The following is a 22,771-nucleotide window of genomic DNA, read 5'->3' on the forward strand; positions in this document are numbered from 1 at the left end:
CCTTTGGAGCATATCTGTGGATTCCTCTGGACCTTCCCCAACAGATCCTCCAGAGATCTGTAGGTTCCCATCACAGCTTCCTTGCCACCTACTTGCCCATGTTTTTTGGGGAGGGAACACAATGGTGCTCACCCAGGTCTCATCCTGACCTTTCTTGGTGAAGCCAAGGTCCCCTCTTCAGCCTGAGAAGTTCTCAGAATTAATGGTTGCCACAATTTCAGAGCACAGAGCATCAATATCCCTTTGGCTTCATGCTCAGAAATATCAGTACTTGGACTGTCTTCAATCAATCAGCTGTACCAACTGCTCTCCACAGTTTTTTAAGGAGGAAAATGCCAATCACACTCGGCATTTGGCTGAAATGTATGGAAGGAGGATTATTCTATAGGGATGGAACTTGCCAAGGCTCAATTTATTCCTTCCAGCTGAGGAAGGATGGGAAGGGGGGAAACAAAAAAAAAAAAAAAATCATTTAAGGTTAAGGCAGCTGAGCATTTCCTTCTCCAGATTTTATGGAGGGAACAAAATCAATCGTATTCAAAATCTGGGCCAAGTCCTGTGCTGGCCAAGGGAAGCAGGATCCTGGCAGCTGTGCCTCCAGCTCCCGGAGATGCTGGCTCGGGCAGGAAGCTCTGAGGTAGCCGGTGGGATGTGCTCTTGGCTGTCCTTTTCTGCCTCAGTGTATGGGAGCAGCCTGTGGCTGGATCCTGTGGCACTGGAGCAGCTGGCACAGCCACTGCTCCCAGGGACTCTGAGCAGAGTCTGGCATGAGAGGCTCCTCTGTCTGGAAAGATCCTGTCCCGCTTCTTCCTCTCCTCTGGGCATTGGGAAGAGGTTTCCAGGACTCTGCTCTTTGTTCTCCCAGCAGGTTTTTTTATATTTAAAGCTGACATTTCCCCCCCACCCCACACGCCCCTCCCAGCTGGTGGAATATATCCCGAAATCCTGCTAACAGAAGGAGGAGCAGGATCCGTGTCCTTTGCAGTTCATCTTCCTCAGTGAAGCATTGCTGGCATGGGAACAGCTCCTTAATCTGCTGCATGGAAAAGTGCCTTGGAGTGTGGGTGTAGGGATGGCAGGCGGCGGGCCAGGAGAGGCTTGGCATGCCAAGGAAATAATGCATTCATTCTTCAAAATATGACAAAAAAAGGAGTCTTCTGGATGTCCTGTTGGACTGCTGGGAAGGCAGGGAGAGGGAAGGCTTGGAAATAAAGCTGGCAGGAGGGAAAGGTCAGTGAGGAGTCAGGTGTGTCTGCACCTGATGCCGTCAGAGAAGAATATTCCACAAAGAAGAAGGACAAAAGGCATTAAAAAAATTTGCACAAATGAAAACATTGTATATGTGTACATTATAAGAAATGAAAATTGGCCAGTACAGAACACAATGCACCTGCTGTGAGCTTCTTTAAATAAATGGAATAAACGGGAAGCTGAGAGTTTCCGAAGCTTGGAGTTAATGGATGTTAATTAACACAGAATGGGTGCAGCTTGTGAGGCTGGAGTTTGGATCAGGAACACCCTTCTGATGCAAATTTACTGCCTGTGCTCATTTGCATAATGGAATCATGAATAGGAATTTACCTCAGGGAATCTTTGTGGAGACCAAGGATCATTCAGATATGATAGGAACAGGAATTGGAGAAGAGATCAGAAAAAAGGTGAGGAAAGGTTTCCTTTGGAGATCATGGAGTTCCTTGTGGGATTGGGGAAAAATGTCTGGAATGTTGAATAATTTTCAAATAAGTTTTCCAGTCGGTTTTTTGGTGCTCTTTGATGGCTTCTGTACATAGTACACCAAAAAAGGAATTAACAATATTGCAAGCTGTGAACATTATTATGAGGATAGATAACTTTGGAATTAGTAATTTTGTCTGGGATTCATCTCTGCAGCACGGAGTCCTACTGAGTTTGTCGGGCTGGTCATTTTATATGGATGTGGAAGAGAAATAGGCAACTCTCAGACACAAATCACTGTATTTTGGGAGATTTGATTCAACTTCAGATTCAGAGATTCTCAGGGTTTTGTAATGTCTGTGTCTGGGGTAGGGACTGGTTTCTCCTGCCTTAAAATATGCAAATGAGATACTCTGGTGCAATGCACCTGGAGCTATGGGATCCACAATATCAGGAGGATGTGGAGCTGCTGGAGGGAGTCCAGAGGAGGCCACAGAGATGTTCTAAAGGCTGGAGCCCCTCTGCTCTGCAGCCAGGCTGGGAGAGCTGGGGGTGTTCACCTGGAGAAGAGAAGGATCCAGGGAGACCTCAGAGCCCCTCCCAGGGCCTCAAGGGGCTCCAGGAGAGCTGGAGAGGAACTTGGGACAAGGGATGGAGGGACAGGACACAGGGAGTGTCATCCCACTGCCAGAGGGCAGGGATAGAAGGGAAACTGGGAAGGAATTCTCAGCTGTGAGGGTGGTGAGGCCCTGGCACAGGTTGCCCAGATAAGTTGTGACTGCCCCTGGATCCCCGGAGGTGTCCAAGGCCAGGTTGTACAGGGCTTGGAGCAGCCTGGCATAGTGGGAGGTGTCCCTGCCCACGTCAGGGGGTGGGACTGGATGATCTCTAATGTCCCTTCCCACCCAAGCCATTCCCTGATTCCATGAGTTCCATTTGCCATGTCCATGAGTGTTTTGCCTGCCCTTTCAAGTGTCTCTCCCGAATTTTATATAATTTATGTCAGACATGTGCACACTTATGTCCAAGATGTCCTCGGGCATCTCAAATGATCCCAAATGTATCCATTTAGGCAAATAAATGAATCCCTGGATGTTGAAGCTCCTGTGCAGCCAATGGAGACCTGGTCAATGTGGTTAATCCATAAAGCTGCTCATCCCTGCTAACACCTGCTTGGTGTTAGGGGTTCCATTCTGCTCTGTCTTGGAATATTTCAAATTTTTTTTTTATCTCTAAGAATGGGGTGCTTATCTCTCTTATCACAGTAGCACTTTGCTTTTATTATTTTAGAAGAATATTTCAGTTTATGCTGACTATTTATTAGGAATATGCAAATTACAGGGTTGCCTATGGAAACACAGGGTCCTTGGTGATAAAAAACCTTGTTCAGAGGATCTATAGGAGTATGGATCCATAAAGAGAATAGCTGGAGAAAATGGATGTGGATGCTGGAAAGGAATATAGATTCTATAATTTAATCCCCAATTGTTTGATTAATATTTTTTCATAGGGATACTTGAACATTTAAAGATTCCTGTCTGAATCTGTTTGGGTTTGAAGTTCAAAACAAGAAAAAAAAGTTTAAAACACCTTTTCAAATTTCAATTAAGAGTCAGTCAAAATCCATCACTATTCTTGTTTTTGTTTTGCAAATTAGCGATTAAAAAGTGACACATTTCTTCAGTGCTTAAACACTCCTCTGCAATACCCATTATGTTCAAATAAGATTTTTTTTTTCCTAGGAGCATGACTGTTTCCCTGTATTTCCTTTTTTTTCTTCCTCTTAGGAATGCCTCCAGAAGCTCCCTCTGTAACTCCAAAGCTGCACTCACTTCCCCACTACTGGGTATTATGCAAATCACTTCATGAATAGTTTAAAATCACATTCATGTTTTCGAGTTTTAAATTATAATATGGGTGGCTTATTTTGCTTTTATAGCTCTTTACCTCCTTTTTTTTTTTGTTCTACTTATTTGTTTCCCCCTCTGAGTTTTTATTTCCTTATTTAAATTATTTATTTCTTCAGTTTCCTTACTAAAGTAGTAATAATTAAGGGAAGTAAACTTTTTTTTTGTACTGCAAGACCATGTGAAATCTTGAACTGAAATTATTTCCCTGTTTTGGCAATAGTTGTCCATATTAACCATGGCTAGAGACAGCCAATGCTCTGGAAAACAGGCACTCCATGAGCTCACGTGTCTAATTCCAGAATATTATGTGGGATTTTATTGTTAATATTTCTCTCCTTATGACAATTTCTCTGTCGAACGTGGCACCACTTTAGCAGAATAACAAACATCAGCTGAATGGATTAATGCTGGGGAAAGCAATTTAGTGCTGGATTGTTGTAAATGATGTCTCTTTACCAGCAGGTTGTTTTATTATGACAAAGATTTCAATTTTATCTGTTCTCGGGGATGGGAGGATTTGTTGTTTGTGTGAGGTGGCAGCACACTTGAGAAAATGATGAGAGCAGTTCTTCAGGAGAATAAAATCCCTCTCTCCCCAGGAAAAGGGCGGCATGATGAACTTGGGCATCAGCTGGAAGAGGGAAAAATGGAGGAGTCCATGATGGGGACACAGGTCACTGGTCAAATCCACAGAGTCACAAAACAGTTCAGGTTGGAAAAGCCCTCCAAGATCAAGTCCAACCATCCCCCAGCACTGTCAAAGCCACCACTGACCCATGTCCCCAAGTGCCACATCCACAGGGCTTTTAAATCCCACCAGGGATGAGGGCTCCACCACTGCCCTGGAAAGAGGGGTCAGAGATGATTATCAATGAGAGAATCCCAAATAATAGTTATCGATCAGGTCATTGGCCACAGCTCTGATGATCAGAGATTTCAACAGCAACATTAGGGATTTATTGAGCATTAAGTCCCTGAAATAAAACACTAAGAATGAGCATTTCTGCTTTGTATTTGAAGTTGGGCCTGTATCTGAGCTCAAACCTGAGTTTGTGTTGTCTTCTTAATCTTGGGTTGCTCATTCACACTCGGGTGCTGGCCTAGGAATATGATGTGGAAGAAAATATGGATCTGTCCCATTCCTTGGCATGGATGATGTTGCTTCTTGGCCAGCATGTTTGTCCAGCCAGTGGTAGTCTGCTAAATTGCCTCCAGAGCTGTTCCTGCAAGAGCCTCAGCCTCACCTGCTGCGGGCACAGCTGGGATTTTAGGCAGCTGGAGCTCAAACTTCGCTTGGAATATTAAGGATGCAGAGCACTGAAGTATTAGAGTTGGGCAGAAGTTTATTTCCATGTGTCTCATGCAGATCCAGACTTGGGATCTAAGGAAAAGCCCCCAGAACAAGTTAAATCACCCTTGGAAGCAGTTCCATACAGCCTTGGTGTGCCCAGTTCCATGGGAGCTCCAATGGCCCCTGTTTTGGAGCCAGGCTGGGAGAGCTGGGGGTGCTCCCCTGGAGAAGAGAAGCATCCACGGAGAGCTCAGAGCTCCTTCCAGGGCATAAAGGGGCTCCAGGAGAGCTGGAGAGGGGCTTGGGATAAGGGATAGAGGGACAGGACACAGGGAATGGCTTCAAACTGCCAGAGGGCAGGGTTAGGTGGGATATTGGGAAGGAATTGTTGGCTGTGACAGTGGTGAGGCCCTGGCACAGGTTGCCCAGATAAGCTGTGGCTGCCCCTGCATCCCTGGAAGTATCCAAGGCCAGGTTGGACAGGGCTTGGAGACATCAGCTTGATTTAGGTGAGGAACCCAAGTCCAAGAGCTCTGGTTATCTCTGTAATCAAGGGACAATAACTGCAATTTCACCATCAGTTTGTATCTTCTTCAGGACTTGTCCTCAAGAGGTTCCTGCCTCTTTCCAGGATCTCCAGGAGCAGCCTTGGCTTTTAATTCCTGCAGTTTGCTTAAGCATCTGAATTAGAAATCCCAGTTCTGTAGTTTTTGGTGCATTAAAACTTAAATTTGAAGTTAATCTCTGAAGGTTCAAAGAAAGAACATTGTGAGCCATCAAGGTTGGAGGAGGGGTTGCTCCACTCTTCTGGTTGTGCTTTGAAGGATAATTTCTGTGCCTTTTTAACCTGTCATGTCTGCAGTGTTACCTGGAGAAAACTCCCATGGATCACTGATTTCTGTGTATATAGAAATCATGTATTTAATGTTTAGTTTATTTTTACTGCCTTTATTTCAACTGTTTTAGAAAGGGAATAATAACAGGATGTTACCATTGAAAAGGAAAATTTATTGCTCCAGTCTGACAATACTGGAATCTCCATGACACTCTAAATAAAAACTTTAAAAAATAGTCCCTTAAACATTTATTTAACTAAGCCATCAGACAATTGTCAGTGTTGGTGATGCTTGTTTCTTAATTCCTTTGACCAGAAGAGGTTTTAATTTACACCCTTAAACAGTCTGATGTCCTTTGATAATTGGCCATGGGGGTGAATGACTACAAAAATCTTGTCTGAACATCAAATATCTCTGTGCATAAATTGTTAAGCTGAAGCATTTTTCCCTTTTTATAACATATAATATAATCCATTATTGCTTCCACCTCTGCCTGAAAGCAGAAAATTAAATAACTGTTTGCCATTAATACAAATTATTGTGTTTTGACAGCTTCCTAATCAGTTCAAGTAAAAACGGTGCTGCACAAACAGCACAATTGCCTTATAAGAAACTTTTTTTTGGTGTGTGCATGAGATTTCTCCTTGTTTGGGCCTTCAAACCCTTTCAAGGTTTGCCCTCGGTGATAAATTGATATTCAGAAGCATAAATCAAGCTGTGTTTGAGTCGTGCTCTGATGCAGAATGGATTTCTCTTTATAGTTACCCTATAAATAAACTTGGACAACACTTGACCAGCAGGTGCTGCCTATAGATGTTCCTTCCACTGCGCCCTGCATCAATTAATATGCAAATGGATGATTGAGTATTGGTAGGTTTTGACCTCGCAATGTGTATTTTGTGCCCTCTTCAGGTATGGGCTGTTTCTGGGGAGCTGAGAGGAAGTTCTGGAGGCAGAAAGGAGTCTATTCCACTCAAGTGGGTTATGCAGGAGGACATACCCCAAACCCTACCTACAAAGAGGTGTGCTCAGGTGAGTCTTTCCTCTTTGGTTTTTAAGGATCAGGAGTGGAATCCTGAATTATGAATGACAACAAAGAGTGAAATGAGTGGCTGCAGTGACTAAGGAGATTTGGGATTGGCTTTACATCCTAAACTGCACTGAAATCTATGGATGCCCATCCCATTGCTGTCTCCTAATAATTAATGAGTCAATGTATGAAAAAATATTCTGTTCTGGTTAATAATCTGTTAATTCTTCACACAGTTCAGTGCACAGCATCCTGTCATTTCCAGGCCAAACCCTTGCATTTATTTTTCCCTCTACACTACAAAACTCCAACACAGTTTCTTTCTGTGATCTGAACCACTGACCCCCTGGTAGCCAACTAATGCTGCTGGTGGGGAAAATCCTGTCTTTCCTGCTCTCACTTGGAAGTTTTCCTTTGGTTTATTTTCTTGTTAACATTTTTATGCCAAATGCTGACACTGGGGCATGTTCTTAGTGACAAACTCTCACATGGGCTTAATGGAAAGGGTGTGAAAAGTGACATGAACAAATAATGGGGACTTGAAGCCCTGAGCAGAGGTGCTGCAAGGCAGCCAAAAAGGCAGAAACTTGCTGGAAATTGTGAAAAGTGGGAAAAGGGATGGTTTGAGGTGGAACAGGGTGGAATGGAATGGAATGGAATGGAAATGGAAATGGAAATGGAAATGGAAATAGGGAAGGGAAGGGAAGGGAAGGGAAGGGAAGGGAAGGGAAGGGAAGGGAAGGGAAGGGAAGGGAAGGGAAGGGAAGGGAAGGGAAGGGAAGGGAAGGGAAGGGAAGGGAAGGGAAGGGAAGGGAAGGGAAGGGAAGGGAAGGGAAGGGAAAGGAAGGGGAAAAGGAAAAGGGAAGGGAAAAAGGAAAGGGAAAATGAAAGGAAAAGGAAAGGGAATTAAATTGGAATGGAAAATTATTCTTCCATTTTATGGGGGAAAGGAAGGGAAATTAAATTTGATTAGAATGGAATGGAAAATTCTTTTTCCATTTTCTGGTGAAAACCATACAGAAAACAATCTGAAAAAGCCTTCTGGAGGGTGTGCAGGATTTGGAGCTATTTTCAGTGCGTTCTCCTAATACATAAATACACCATTTTTGGCCAGCATTAGACAACCCAGGATGTTCATTCAGCACCAAACATCTTTTCATATTTTGCTTACAGATGTTCAGAACAATTCTGTTGCTCTGTATATTCATAAGCTTTTAGAAATCTGCATAGCTCAAGTGGCACTGAAATCAGAAGGGAAGGACTCTGCTGTTGTTATTCATAAACTGGGGATGTACAATTACCATATAAAATATGCAGCTAACGATGATTTCCTTAAAAACAGGGTCGTTTATAGGCTTGTGGTTCAGGCTGTTCACATGTGAGCAGGTCATTTGGGTTTACTCTCAGTTGTTTTCTTTGTTTATCTTCAGTGACTGGAATGTAAAGAAAAATAAAACATGTCTGGTTATTATATGATATTAGTTAGAAGGCTGAGATTCACTGAATTAAACCAATTTGTAATCTTGTCAATTCTCATCTTTCTGAGGCATTTTCTCTCATGCACAAATCACAATTTCTAATAGTTAACAATTCAATATAAAAATGTGCCACACAGACTTTGTTTCTGCTCTGAGTTACATAAAATATTTGGCTGTGAGGTTGTTTCACATCTCCTAAGCAGAAAATCCATGTTTTTCTGAGGAATATTGCTGCCTCTTGCATAAGAAATATTCTTTTGACTGATTTTTCCATATTGGATTTCCAGTTCTCCTTAAAATATCTTGGCTTCCAAAGGTCACCTGGACGGCTTCTAAATAGCTGATGGAAGAGAGTGGAGAAAGGGAAAATTAATTTCTTGCTCTGTTACCTCCTGTTCCTGAAGTCAACTGGTGATTTCCCAAGATAATTCCATAAGCCCAGAGCAGGGTAGTGGTTGGGATGTTGTTATTTAAGGGTGGAAAGATGTGGGGAGGGTTTGGCTGGGTAATGTGGGGTTAATTTTACCTATTTGTGCATAAACTGTTGGTATTAAAGGCAACAGTGGGAAATCTGATGGGAATTTTTCAGGAATTGTTGATGGCAACAAAGAAAAAAATGTAATATAGGAAAGTTCTTGGCTTTGCAGATTTGCCCTTCTCTAAAAATAAAGAAGAAAGTCCCATGACAAACTATCAATTATGTTCAGGGAATCCAGGAATTTTGGAATGATTTTGGATGGGAAGGAGCCTTAAAGCTCATCCATTCCCACCCCCTGCCCTGGGCAGGGACACCTTCCACTGTCCCAGGTTTCTCCAAGTCCCATCCAGCCTGGCCTTGGACATTTCCAGGGATCCAGGGGCAGCCACAGCTTCCCTGGGCAACCTGTGCCAGGGCCTCACCACTGTAACAGCCAACAATTCCTTCCCAATATCCCATCTACCCCTGCCCTCTGGCAGTGGGAAACCATTCCCTGGGTCCTGTCCCTCCATCCCTTGTCCCAAGCCCCTCTCCAGCTCTCCTGGAGCCCCTTGAGGCCCTGGAAGGGGCTTTGAGGTCTCCCTGGATCCTTCTCTTCTCCAGGTGAACTCCCCCAGCTCTCCCAGCCTGGCTCCAGAGCGGCAGGGTTGTGATGAATTTGAGACTCTCCTGATGTTCAGGCATGGCCTTGTATTCCTTGGAGAACCCTTCAGATGGACACTGCAGCACTCTTCCAAAGTGGCTCTTGTTCTCCAGAGTGTTTAAATGTGTAATTAAAGTACAAATATTCCCTTCCCTTTCTGTAGCCTGTAAAAGGGATCTGAAGGTTTCCACGGACAGGAACTAAGTCCTCAAGATTAAAGTTTCCAAGCAGTAATGAGAGTGGCTCAGAACATTTTCTTTTATTATTAAATTGCTGTCAAGAGAATAGATTCCTGTTGTGCCTTTGTCTGGTCTTTTTTTTTTTATCCTTATAAGAACAGGATATAGGAATTTTAATGACTGTGAAGAATCTCAGTGTTCACCATGCCCTTGATCTGTGCCTTGATAGGACTGGCCAATTGGTCCACCTCTCCCCTTTTTTTCTCCCCCAGTTCACCTGTGAGAAAGGAAAGGAAGGTCAGCCAAAGTATAAAATACTGCATCAATCAAAGTTAATGTCATGAAATGTGGGAATTACTGTTTTGTGTATTTTTTGTAGCAATTGAAGAACAGGATTTTGTAGAAAATCTGTAATTTTTGTTAACTAGAACAGTTGGAACAAATTGTGTCTCTGCAATCATGAGATTATCGTCCTAGGATCCTCCTGGATGTGCATCTAAACCTTGATATGACCCTAGAAACTATAATTTGTCCTCCATTGAATTGCTAAGTCATGAAATAAAATGAATGTAGCAATTTCACTTCAAAAATAATTTGGAAAGGTGATGGCAGATGCTGCTGTAACGATAAAGCCTTGGCAACAAGAACCCAACAGATGCACTGAATTTCACTTACCTGCTCCTCTGCAGCTCTACCTCCAAATTTTCAAAGCTTACACCACAGACGTGGTTTTTTTTTCAGCAGAGAAGTTGACCAAGAAAACTTTATTACACCTTAAAATCCAGGATGCAGAAATGGAGTCTGTAGATTTGTCATTTAAAAATGAAAGGCAGAATAAATATGTATTTTTCATGGTAAATAAATGGTAAATAAAAAGCTCCTTGTCCACAAGGGATGGCAGCAGCTCTGCTGAGTGAGCTCTGATGGAGATCTGTAATCAGGGTTGAGTTCACTTTTCCATGTCAGAATTTGACTTCTCAGGGTTAATGCCTTGTCTGGTTCAGGCTTGAAGAAACCTAAGTGATATTTATTATTTAGATACCTGATTGTGCCTCGTGGCAAATTTAAAATCCTAATAGCCCCACTGCTGTCCTCTGCTCCTTTCATCTGTTTGTCCCAGCATTGCCCACAAGCACAGGCTTGGGTTGTAGCAGCAATATAAATACTAAATATATTATTTATTATTAGCAACTTTATTTGAATTTTATTCCACTGAGATGTGTTGTTTCCATCTTTCCCGTCTCCTGCTTTATTAAAGATATATATAAGATGAAAATGTGGGAGCCCCAGAGGTTGAAAGAGCCATTACAGAGCAAGTCAAAGACAAAATCTTCTGACCTGGAGCCTACAGGAAGCTCCCAAAGGAGCTTCATTTTCACAGGAGACTCCATGCAGGATTGGGCTGAGATGTTCCTCGTGTCACTGGGCCTGAAAACAGAAGATGCAGCACGGAGCTGCTTCTTTTTAAGTATCAGAACATGTTGTGTTTGTGAAAATGGTGCTATAAAAAAGCTCAGTGCTGTTGCTGTGGCCAGTGGGGGGTTTCCTACTTTTTGTTAATTTTGTTTTTTGCTGTGGAGACCTTGTAAAGAAAAAATAAGCTACAAAAGCATTTAGTCTGTGTTCAAACTGTGCTCCCAGAATTGGTGGTTACTACAGGTGTTAGATATTGGGAATAAATCCTTCCCTGTGAGGGTGGCAGGGCCCTGGCACAGGGTGCCCAGAGAAGCTGTGGCTGCTCCTGGAACCCTGGAAGTGTCCAAGCTTGGACAGGGCTTGGAGCAGTCTGGGATAGTTCCCATGGCAGAGGAGGTGGAAAAGGATGGATTTTAAGGTCTCTTCCAGCCCAAACCACTATCTATGAAACCAGGGAGAAGCAGCAGCTCTTGGGAGACCGTGACTCTGGAATTAAAGCAGATGATGGAACATGTTGGTATATTCCCTGCTTTTCTTGTTTATTGTGGTTGTGTTCCTGTTCTTTTGCTGCTTCTGCTGCTCATTCTTCCAGGTGAAATCTCCCTTCCTTTCAGACACAGGACTGAAATGCTGTGGTGTCAGTGTGGATATGTCTGCTAATGTATTTTTCCTGAAATTGGGAGAGCACTGCAATTACATCTGTGCAAACATCACCCCCTCTGACTTGCTTATTTTATGGAACATCTTCCTGTGCTGGCATAGAAAAGTTTGGAAATTGACTCTTGTCCCACCGAGTTGATTAAGATTTTGAATAATTCTGCAAGTGACCTGCACAGTTTCTAGGTGTTGGATGAATAATGAAATTATCAAACCGCAGGAGTTTAACTTCTATTTGCTCAGCTGTGCCCAAGCTGTTGTAGTTCAGCTTTTAATAAGTAAATTTTGATAGTGAAGTTGTGCTCTGTCTCACCTTTGCACTCACACTTTTACCTCAGCTTCCTCCAGGTGAGGAGAATTTAGTCCATGAGGAAGACAAGAACTCAATCCAGTGAAAGAAAAGGCAAAACTTTTGGATCCTCATGGCTGTGGTGCACTGCAGCAATAGCAACCTAAAGGATATTTGGAGAAGGATTTTGGGGAAAGCTAGAGCTCAAGGGTGTTCCTGGATTTCCTCATGGATTTGTTGTGGGCTAAGATTTGAGCACATCAATTGTAGGTGAATTCTTTGCAGAGAGACAAAAGAGACAGAAGCCTTTCAGAAGCTTTGGTGCACTGAAAAAGGGCAGATTGTGGAGCTGGGGTTAGAGAAGGTGTAGGATGGCACCTGCAAACTTCTGGATGAAACATCAAAACCTATTGCAAAGTAGAATCCATCCCTTTGTATCTTTCAGGTTGGAAGCTCTGGGTGTAAGCAATGGAAAAGACTCATCCAATTTTTATTTGAACACCCAGAGTGATAGAATTTCCACCATTTCCATCTGTGGGCACCTTCCCTACAATAATAGGGTGCAACCCCCCCACTCTTAAATGATTTGCAAGACTCAGTTAATGATTTTTAACACTGCAGCAGAGACCTTTGCCTGCAGAACCCCAGGGATAACCCACAAGGCACCCAAAATGCTTCTGACAAAAGTTAATTGAAGTACAGCTGAGGCTCCTGCTGGTTTTTGCTCATTGACTTCAAAACCCTTTCCAAAAATTGTGTCTTCCTGTCTGGGACCTGACTGCTCCTACAACAGGGCAGGAGGGAGGGTGGATCACTCTTCTCCTGACCCCAGGATGTTTAATTGAATACCTTGGCCATTGCTGGGATAACTGGGTCGCCCAAGGGCTTATTTTGCCCTTCACTCGGGAACCAAACCCCCTTTTTATTTAAGCTACTTTTCTGGAAATTCCTTGGATATAGAATCTCAGAAAATGAATAAAAGAAAGGGAGGATATTGGACAGTTTGGAATGTGCCTGCTGTGCTGATTCACACCAAGGATGCTGCTGATCTAAGAATCTACTCCAGCAGAAATCAGCAAGACTTGGGCTGGATGGGGCTTGGAACAACCTGGGCTAGGGAGCGGCATCCAGCCTATGGCAGGGCTTGGACCTGGATCAACTTTAAGGTCCCTTCCCACCCAAACCAGACCTAGTTCTGTCTTCATTTACCTCCCAGCTTCCAGGTATTAATGATTTAGTCTTTAATCATCACTGATGACCTTTTCCGTATTAATTTGTTTATCCACCTCTTTAATACAATTTTATTCCTGGCATTCACAAATAGGAGGGGAAATTGGGGCTTCATTAACTCCAGTGCTGAACCTGTGCAGGAAGTTTCTAAGAGAACTTGTTAAAGGATATTTTGCTAAAGGTTAATTCTTGGCAGCTACAAATCAACATGTCTGTAAATTAAGTATTTATTCTGAGGAGGAAGGAAAAATTTCCTTTACTGATAGTCTTCCCTTATTTATGAGTATTCCATAGCGACGGGCTGTACCTTTGTACCATCAGTAGGGCTCAGTGCAATAGGTGAGCTGGGAAGTGATGAAAATACAAGGTAATGGGGTAAAAAAAAGACAGATCTGCCATAGGAGGTCTGAAAACATCACTTATGCACAAGGCGGCTGTCAGGACGTGTTTTTTCTTACCCAATAGCTCAAATAATTGCTGTTATTCATCTACTCAGGATTAAAATTGTGATGTGAACTGTGACCACCTGCACTAGAAGAGTTTGGTGAGTTGATGAAAACGATGTTATCAACAAGCTCACTGTTGTTATGGCAGCCAGTGGGGTCCCTTACATTTTGTATCCTGTACTTCTTGTACTCCTTGTACTTGAAGTACTTCTTGTTTTTGCTCTGGAGACACTTGTAAAGTAAAAATAAGCTACAATGCCACTTACTGAGTCTACCAAACTGTGATCCTGCAATTAGGGAGCGACCTTAAGGTGATCTGGTTCCTGCAGCACTCAGAGCAAACCTGATTTCTACATGGGTGAGGTCACTTCAGCCTGGAGATGTGGACAGAGCGATCAGCCTGAGGTGTCTGACCTTAAACCTGTCCTTCCAAAGGAGGAGAAGCTGCCTGCCTTGAATAGAGCCCTCTTGGAGCTCTTAAAGATCAGCTAAAGGATTGTCCTGTTTGGCTTCTAAAGAAGCTTCTTCATTAAAAGCTTCTTCATTAAAAGGAATACACAGAAGTGCCTGAAGGGAGCCTACAAGAAAGATGGAGAGGGAATTTTTACAAGAGCCTGGAGGGACAGGACAAGGGGGAATGGGTTTTCAGCGACAGAGTAGGTTTAGATGGGATACTGGGAAGAAATTCTTCCCTGTGAGAGTGCTGAGCAGCTGGGATGGAATTCCCAGAGAAGCTGTGGCTGCCCCTGGATCCTTGGCAGTTTCCAAGGCCAGGCTGGACAGGGCTTGGAGCAGCCTGGGATGGGGAAAGATGGGACTTTTAAGATCTCTTGCAACCCAAACCATTCTAATTCCATGAGTCTACATAGCCAGGACTCCTCCTGGACTTGTACTTAGCAAGGAATATTTTGCTCTGAGAAGCTCAGTGCACTCTTTGCACTGCCCTGCTCTTGTTTTCAGTCCTTCTGAGGTGTGTTGCCTGTACTGACATTCCCAACCACCCCTTTTAAATCCATGGATCCTAGGAATGCTGTCTGGGAAGAATCAAGAAGGAATCATGAGGTTTCTCTGCCTGGAGACATTTCTGTGCCTGTTACTGAGCCCAGAAAAGCATAGTGGCAGTGGCAGTGTCTGTGTTCCCACACGTGCCCACAGTGTATCCACACACATCAAATGTTCCTGGGGAAACAAACCCAAATCCCAACATTTGTCCAACTGGAGTTTTTTGTCGGCTCCTTCCCCTCTCAGCTTAATCCAGTGTTTACTCAGTCAAGCGATTCAATTAGAAGCTGTTTTTATTTTCTTTCTGAGGAGTGAAGAATGTTAATTGTAGCTGAAATGCCTTCGAGTGATTCTCTCCTAATGTCACATTTCCATAAAATCTAGGAAAGCTTTGCTTTCTGCAAAGAGAGTGCAGCAGCAGAACAAAAATGCTAAAAAAGTGGGTTTAATGTTCTGAATGCTGGACTTGGTGGGGACTGGGACCTTGGTAGGGAAAGCAGAGGTAAAAAAGAAGGTCCTTTACTCCCAAAGTGTTGTGTTAGACTGAGAGAAAAGACAGCAGATTGTGCAGACAGTTGGAGAGATCAAGGCTTAGGAGAATTATAATTAATATGAAAATCCATGATCTCAGTGTGTACAGAAATGTCACTGCCTGGTTTGGAGTAGGTAGGAAGGGAATGGAAAATGGAAAACGGCTTTAATTCTGCTGTCTTTGAGTTCCCAGGCTGTTACTGGGGTTTCACTGGAGCATGATATAGGGTTGGGATGGAGTTGGTCCTTCCTCTCAGGGATCTTGTGAGCCATGAGAAATAGAGCTGCATTTCTGTTCCTGGTACTTCATGGCCTCCATTCATGGAAAAGTAAAGCTGGAAAAGCTGGAAAGCTTCGAAAAAAATCTGAGATCATTGAGTCCAACTATCAACCAGCAGAACCACCAAACCATGTCCCCAAGTGCCACATCCACACGTTGTTTGGACACTCCGGGGATGGTCACTCCCCCTCTGCCCTGCACAGCCTGAGCCAGTGTGTGATAACCCTTTCCATAAAGAAGTTGTTCCTAATATCCAACCTAAACCTCCCTGAGGCAACTTGAGGCTGTTTTGGCTCATCCAGAAGAGTCTGACACCACCTCCCTGCACCCTCCTGTCAGTGTGTTGCAGAAATCAAAAAGGTTTAAGGATTAAGGGATCCTGATTTATCCTGGACACAAATTTGCTTTATTCATTCTGAGAGGTGACAGGTACCATGGGCTAAACTGAAAGTTTGAATTATCATTGACTGTCATAATTACACATTGTTTACTTATTTTTTTCCTTTTTTCCTCACTTACTTTTTTTCGTGTTACAATGGCTTATTTTTTTTATTTGGAAAGGACACAAGGCTTAATCATGTCACTCCCTCTGCTGAATGCTGTGAAAATTCTTTGTTCCAAGTCAAATGGAACACCATTATAGCACACTTATCATCTGCTAAAAAAGTAATAAATTGGGTCAAACTGATCCTAGACATAATTCTGCTGATGTTAATGGTGTTACATCAGGAAGAAATTTCTCTCAGCCTGTTAATAGGATGATGAGATAAAAATGTGGCTACCAAGGAGCAAAGAGACCTTGGAAAAAAAAAGTTCCACTCTTACTGATCCTGCCCTGTTTCTGCAATGTTTTGAAGCTACAAAGCATTGCAAGAATGCTAAATATTGACATTTTTGCTATTATTTTTATCTGAATGGGCTGCTGGTGGTGGGGGAGGTGGTCAGGATTCTGTTCCATCATTCTCCTTTGAATTTTTGGCTCCAAGAGAGCTGACCCTGAACCAGTGGTAGGTGCAGATGGGACCATTATTTTTCACTGCTTCATTTATTTTGTTTTAACAAATGGTTTCATTTTCTCTCCTGCCTCGTTGCTCTGTGTTCAGGGCCAGTTCAACCCTTCTGCAGGTGTTCAGAGGTGTTCAAAGACAGGAGCAATGTGTAATGAGCTCTCCCCTCATGTCCCAGCTGCCTTTGTGAGCCGGTCAGAAGTCTTTAGGTGAAGCTAAAATTAAATGGCAAAGTGTAGGTTGGGATCTGGTGTCTTTAGTCTGAGCTGAATTTAGGCTGGAAAACACAAGGAAAGTAGGATCCAGTTTGCATTAAGTAGGTCAGATTTTGGATGAAGAGAGGACCTTCTTCCTTCTGAACGTGCAGCAACGTGTAATCCAAAGGGGAAAATGGAATCCATATCCAAATAATCCAAAAAATCCAAAATGTGGAAATAGAAACAAACAAGATGAGATTCTTGCACAGGGAAAAGCAGAGATTTGGCTTCCCACAGTGTACCTGGCATGAAGCTTCTGCCAGGTGTATCAGCCCAGATGTTAACTCTGGGAATGAATTCCAGGACCTTTCTTTTCTGTCTCTTCTTCTTCTCCCTGCCCAGATTGCCTCAAGCAGTAGAAAAAAACAAACTTCCCACCTGGCTCCTGGTGCCCAGGGAAGGGAACAGAGCTGGGGAAGGGGCTGGAGTCCCAGGAGGGGCTGAGGGAGCTGGGAAAGGGGCTCAGCCTGGAGAAAAGGAGGCTCAGGGAAGACCTTGTGGCTCTGCACAACTCCCTGACAGGAGGGGACAGCCAAGGGGGTTGGGCTCTGCTCCCAGGTAACAGGGACAGGATGAGAGGGAACGGCCTCAAGTTGTGCCAGGGAAGGTTCAGGACGAATATTAGGAAAATTCTTCATGAAAAGGGTGGTCAAACATTGGAAGGGACTGTCAAGGGCAATGGTGGAGTCCCCATCCCTGGAGGGATTTAAAGGCTGTTTGGATGTGGCAGTTGGGGCCATGGATGAATGGTGGCCTTGGCAGTGCTGGGGAACAGTTGGACTTGATGATCTCAGAGGGGCTTTTCCAACCCTGATGATTTTATAATTTTATAATCTCATACTTGTGTCTCAGCAGTGGCCTGGCTTTACCAGGACATGTAAGGAATGAGCATTTCCCTTAAACCTGGAGTTAGGAAACTTTCCAGAGAATAGTCTCCTATTTTGAGAGTCCTTTGGGATCCAGATTCCAAACATCCTGGGCAAGTGTTTGAACCAAGGACTGTCACACCAAAATTCAGCAATATTTTGCTACCAGCTCCCACAGTTCCGGATCTAATTAACTAGGAAGAGCAAAATACTTTTCTTGGTTTTCCCCAAAACATTTACAGACTCCAACCCAAAGTCTCCAAAGATTAGTAATATCTTTCATATACAACAGTTGAGATTTATGGAATTTTGCGTAATAAAAAGAATAATTTCTATGGTCTGCTTGAGGGATGACTATTTCAGGCAGCTCTGGAAAATAAAATAATGAATTAAAAATGGCACAGCTTTGCAGCAGAGCTGCATTTGTTGTTCTTACTTTTCTGCCAGGCAGTTTTGATCCACCGAAGTGCAGGAATAATCAGTGTCACAGTAGATACGGAAAGCAAATCCTGCAGACCAACTGAGTGGAAAGCCAAGTGTCTCCCTGCATATTCATCTGTTTATCGCCTCTGATTCTCCTCTAATTCCTTTATTTTCCATATGATAATAGACTTTTCTCCATGCACACCCATTGTTCCCACGAAACAGGATTTGTCTGCACGCGAGATGTTCGTGTAACGTGTGAGGGCAGAATTCATTAAAACAATTGAGCTGTGAGCAGGGATCTCACTGAGTTGCTTTTTGCCTCCTTTATTCCCATCTTTTCTGCATTTGAATTGTTAAACAGGAGCTCTGCTGCAGTGTCAAAGAGTGCCTTACAAAAGCTGTTGCCATAGAATTACACCTAGAAATGAGTTCTTTATAAATCAGCGGCACGACAAGTGGTTATTTATTTGTACTCAGGCCTATTTAACAGCTCTTCATTACAAGAATGGCCCAGAGTCTGAGGAACAACTTATCCATTACAGCTCCCGCTCCCAGTGTATTCCATAAAGAGCAGATACAACTTTTCACACATTTTCAAAGAGTTCTCAGAAAATAACTCCCTCTTTTCTCACCTCTTCCAAGAATCCCTGAACTGAGCCTGTGCTTGTCACACCAGCAACACAACCTCTTTGGGATCCCAGAATGGTTTCGGTGGGAAGTGACCTTAAAGATCATCCTGTCCCACCCCTTACCATGGGCAGGGACACCTTCCACTGTCCCAGGTTGCTCCAAGCCCTGTCCAGCCTGGCCTTGGACACTTCCAGGGATCCAGGGGCAGCCACAGCTTCTCTGGGAATCCTGTGCCAGGGCCTCGCCACCCTCTCAGCAAGGAATTCCTTCCCAATATCCCATCTATCCTTGCCCTCTGGCAGTGGAAGCCATTCCCTGTGTCCTGTCCCTCCATCCCTTGTCCCAAGTTCCTCTCCAGCTCTCCTGGAGCCCCTTTAGGCACTGGAAGGGCTCTGAGGTCTCTCTGGATCCTTCTCTTCTCCAAGCTGGACATTCCCAGCTCTCCCAGCCTGGCTTCAGAGCAGAGGGGCTTCAGCCATTGGAGCATCTCTGTGGATTCCTCTGGACTGCCTCCAGCAGCTCCACGTCCTCCTGATATTGGAGCCCAGATGTGGAGACAGCTCTGCAGGTGGAGTCTCACCTGAGCAGGGCAGAGGGGCAGAATCCCCCTCTCCCCTGCTGGTCATAAAAGCCCTCTTGAAACCCTCCCTGGGAATGGAACTTCTCCCGGGCTGCAGCTAAAGCCATTCCCATTCCATTCCGAGGGGCAGCACCGATGTCTCAGGGGATGTGCTGGGATCTGTTTTCCTCCCCTTTGCTGCTCCTGCCTCTCTCGTGTTCCTCAGCAGTGGTTCCCTGCTGGAATTTGCCTGGCAGCCCTTTGGAGCAGGATGGGAGGAGGAGCAGGGGCAGTTGGGCTGTTACCTGCAGATTCAGCTCCCTCCCTTTCATTCCTGGTTCCAAGGCTGACTTGGGTGACCTTCAGCTCTTCCTGCCCATTGTCCTCACTCATGAAAAAGGGAGATAGTTTATCTTATCTTCTAAGGGGCTTTGAAATCTATGGATATATGGATTTTTCTGGGGCTGAGTGTTGGAGTGAGGCAGCAAGGGGAACTCAGAAGTTGTGTTTTATCTGCTGGAGTCATAGGGAATTTTAGCTGATATATTTTGGTAGTTATACATATAAATTATTTTATTCAGCTGAAGAGGTACTATAGATCAGAATATTTTGCTTTATTTTAATCTCTGTTTTAAAGTTCTGGTTTCTCTCAGGTCCTGTAAGATGAAGTAGATGCTCTAGTGTGTAATAGAAAATGTTCATTGGGCACCATATAATTGTCCACATTTTGCAATATTTAATATTACAAACTACATACAATATCTGCCCCCCGAACTGTTCTGTATATTTAACTTAAACATTATTTCAATTGAAATTAAAGGTTTCAGACAGATCTTTACACCTCTGCAGGATATGACTTCCTGGCTTCATTCATTCCTTACATATGGAGTGAAAATTCACTAAATTCATTTGATTTACTTTTAATTTCTAATCAAGTTACTGACAAAATATCTGCCCCTGAAGCTTTTGTAATTTTAATATTAAATATAATAAAAATGTGATAGCGAAGGTAATGTTAGTTTTAATATTAAAATGTAGATGGACTGTACCATGCTGTCTCCGTCACTGACAACTTTCTATGAAGATTGGGTTTTAAAACTCATTCTCCTACAGAAATATTCTGAAAACATTTTAAACCACTTCTCCAGTGAGGGTTTTTATTCCCCCTAGAAGTATTTAAAATATGTTTTTTTAAAAATCTGACTTGAATGCAGCAGCATTTCAGTGCTACAAGCCAAGGCATATCTCATTTCATTGCAAAGTTCCTCTGTTTACAGAACTGAAATAATAATAAATAATAATAATAAAAAAAAAGCTTGGCTGGGGGGGGGAAATAAATCCCAAAGCCAGAAATTTCTGCTTTTGCAAAGGGAATGGTGGTGCCATTCCCTTTGAAATAATTCCTCCCTAATTGGTATCCCAATGTAATGGGTAAGTGAACATATTTCACAGCAGCAGCTGTTGGATGTTCAATGACTGGAAAATACGGCGCTGGTGAAGTGTGTGGAGTGCTCATCCCATCAGGAGGAGTAAGTTAATCATACACAATTCACTGAGCACTGGAGCTGCATTTGCAGAGCAGGGGCTGCCTTTTAATTGTCGCGGGCCCTTTTTCAATATCTTGCAGGATCTTTTGTCTCAGCCGTAGCAGTTTTGGTTGCATCCCTAAAACTGTCAGTCTTCCTTAATTTTGCAAGGGCCTAACAATTCCTCCTTCACAATGCAGCTTAAATTGGACCAGATGCTGCATCAATAGAGCAGTCTGCCCATCTCAGAGGCATTAAGCCCAAAATTATTTAGAAAATTGAAGCCTTTAACATACTCTGGATTAATGTGATTAAGTAGAGCTTGCTTTGATTCATAGCCATCTATTCCTTTATTAATAGCCATTTCATCAACAGGAGCAGCACATATGGGGACAAGATGACTGAAAGTTAAATTGATTGCTGGAAGCCTGGAAGAAAAGCATTTAATGTTTCAATAATAACTGATGTAAGACTTCACTGCGGGGCATTTTGGATAGATTTAGACCAGTTTATAAGCACAGTATTTATTAGTATCTTTTAATTTTTATTATAAGCTTGCTAAATGCAAGTTGGTGGGGCTTCTTTTGTATTATTTTTGTTTTTAATCCCATCTTTAAGTCTGAAAATTTGTAAAGGAGAGTCTCTCATGTGACTGATAACAGCTGGGCCAGGCCATAGCGGAGTTGGGACTTCTGGAAAGCTTAGGAAGAGATAAAATATAAGAGAGGATAATTTGTTATGACTATTTGCACACATCCATTTCTGATCCTAGAACCATTCCAGGAGCTGTACAAGCGTGTGAGAGCTCTTGCATGACCCATAATACAGAGGGGCCATCCCTCACACACACACCATTTCTGGGGAGGGTTCCTGTTTGTCCTGGCTTATTTCCCAACTCAGGAATTACATCATGCAAATTTATACGTGGAATCATGGAATCAAAAAATCTTTGAATAGAATGACAGAATCCCAGAATCCCACAATGGTTTGGGAGTGAATGGACCTTAAAGCTCATCTCATTCCACCCCCTGCCATGGGCAGGGACACCTCCCATTTTCCCAGACTGCTCCAAGCCCTGTCCAGCCTGTTCTTGGACACTTGGTGTGTAGGGAGAGAAGCATTTACAGGATGATCCAATTCCATGGAGTGACCATTCCAACAACTGACAAATGAAGAGATCTAATCCCAGTGCCTGGGAGCATTCAAGAGATCTAATCCCAGTACCTGAGACAGCTCCCAGTACTGTGTATTTGCAAGTAAAGTCACTCCTAAATTCTGCTAAAGGTAATTATGATGCCAGAGTTTCTTGGTATGTTCAGACTGGTCTGATTCACCTAAAATAAATCTCTGATTTAAAATGGAGAACGACAAGAATGAGCTGTGATTTGTGGCCATAATTAGAGTCAAGGAGTAGGATTCTGGAGACTGGGTTTGGAGGTCTTTACTCCAAATTCTAATGGGAAGCAGGACCATCTCCAACACTCACCAGGCCATCAGGCCAATTCAGGAACAGCTCCAGGGTTATAGAAGGGATGCACTTCAGGATGGTACTCCTGGTGATAGAGAAGGATGTTCTGTTTGAGCCTTCCACCTTGTGGGATATGGCCAAACCTCAGCTTTTGGCCACAGGAACTTCCAGGCAGCAAAACCAGAGCTCATTTCAATATGAGAAAAAAAAAAATCTCCAAGGCTTGGTAGCTGTGAGAAAGGAAATTTGTTCCCCTCCTTTTGCCAGAGTTGTTGTTCCTAAATTCCAATAGTTCTCCAAGTATTAGGGATGTACAAATCCATAAATGAGAGCACAGTGATCCACATTATTTCCATATATTAATTCTCTGAGTTTTGGGTTTTTAAAATAAATTAACAATTGTATTTTTTTTTCTCATTGTCTTCTAAATACTCTTGGGCATCCAAATTGGTCATTCCTTTTTGGATGGGTAAATGTCAAAGAATACTGGTTTCACTTGAATTAAAAGTCCCTTCTTTGCCTTGCTGAAATGATCCCCTTTAAATGGGAATATAAAAAGGATATAAGTGATCTGTACTTGAAAACTCATGATTTGGGGCTGGTTGAACAGAAATAATGGATAATCAAATACAATGAATGTTCATTAGTCTTAAACTGGAGGG

At 43.1% G+C, this 22,771-nt stretch overlaps 2 protein-coding genes across 3 annotated transcripts in view; both read left to right on the forward strand.

Annotated features, from left to right (window-relative positions):
- The window catches only part of LOC137470132 (serine protease 55-like), a 371,058-nt gene that overhangs the window by 222,610 nt on the left and 125,677 nt on the right, over window positions 1-22,771 (forward strand). The window lies entirely within an intron of this gene.
- MSRA (methionine sulfoxide reductase A) overlaps window positions 1-22,771 on the forward strand; it is a 227,574-nt gene that overhangs the window by 97,480 nt on the left and 107,323 nt on the right. For both annotated transcript variants that reach the window (XM_068183173.1, XM_068183174.1), the window contains exon 3: window positions 6,624-6,743. In XM_068183173.1, coding sequence (XP_068039274.1) covers window positions 6,624-6,743 — 120 coding nt within the window. The remainder of the gene's footprint in view (window positions 1-6,623; window positions 6,744-22,771) is intronic.

The sequence above is a fragment of the Anomalospiza imberbis genome, chromosome 3, assembly GCF_031753505.1.
Source record: "Anomalospiza imberbis isolate Cuckoo-Finch-1a 21T00152 chromosome 3, ASM3175350v1, whole genome shotgun sequence".
Classification (NCBI taxonomy): Eukaryota; Metazoa; Chordata; class Aves; order Passeriformes; family Viduidae; genus Anomalospiza; species Anomalospiza imberbis.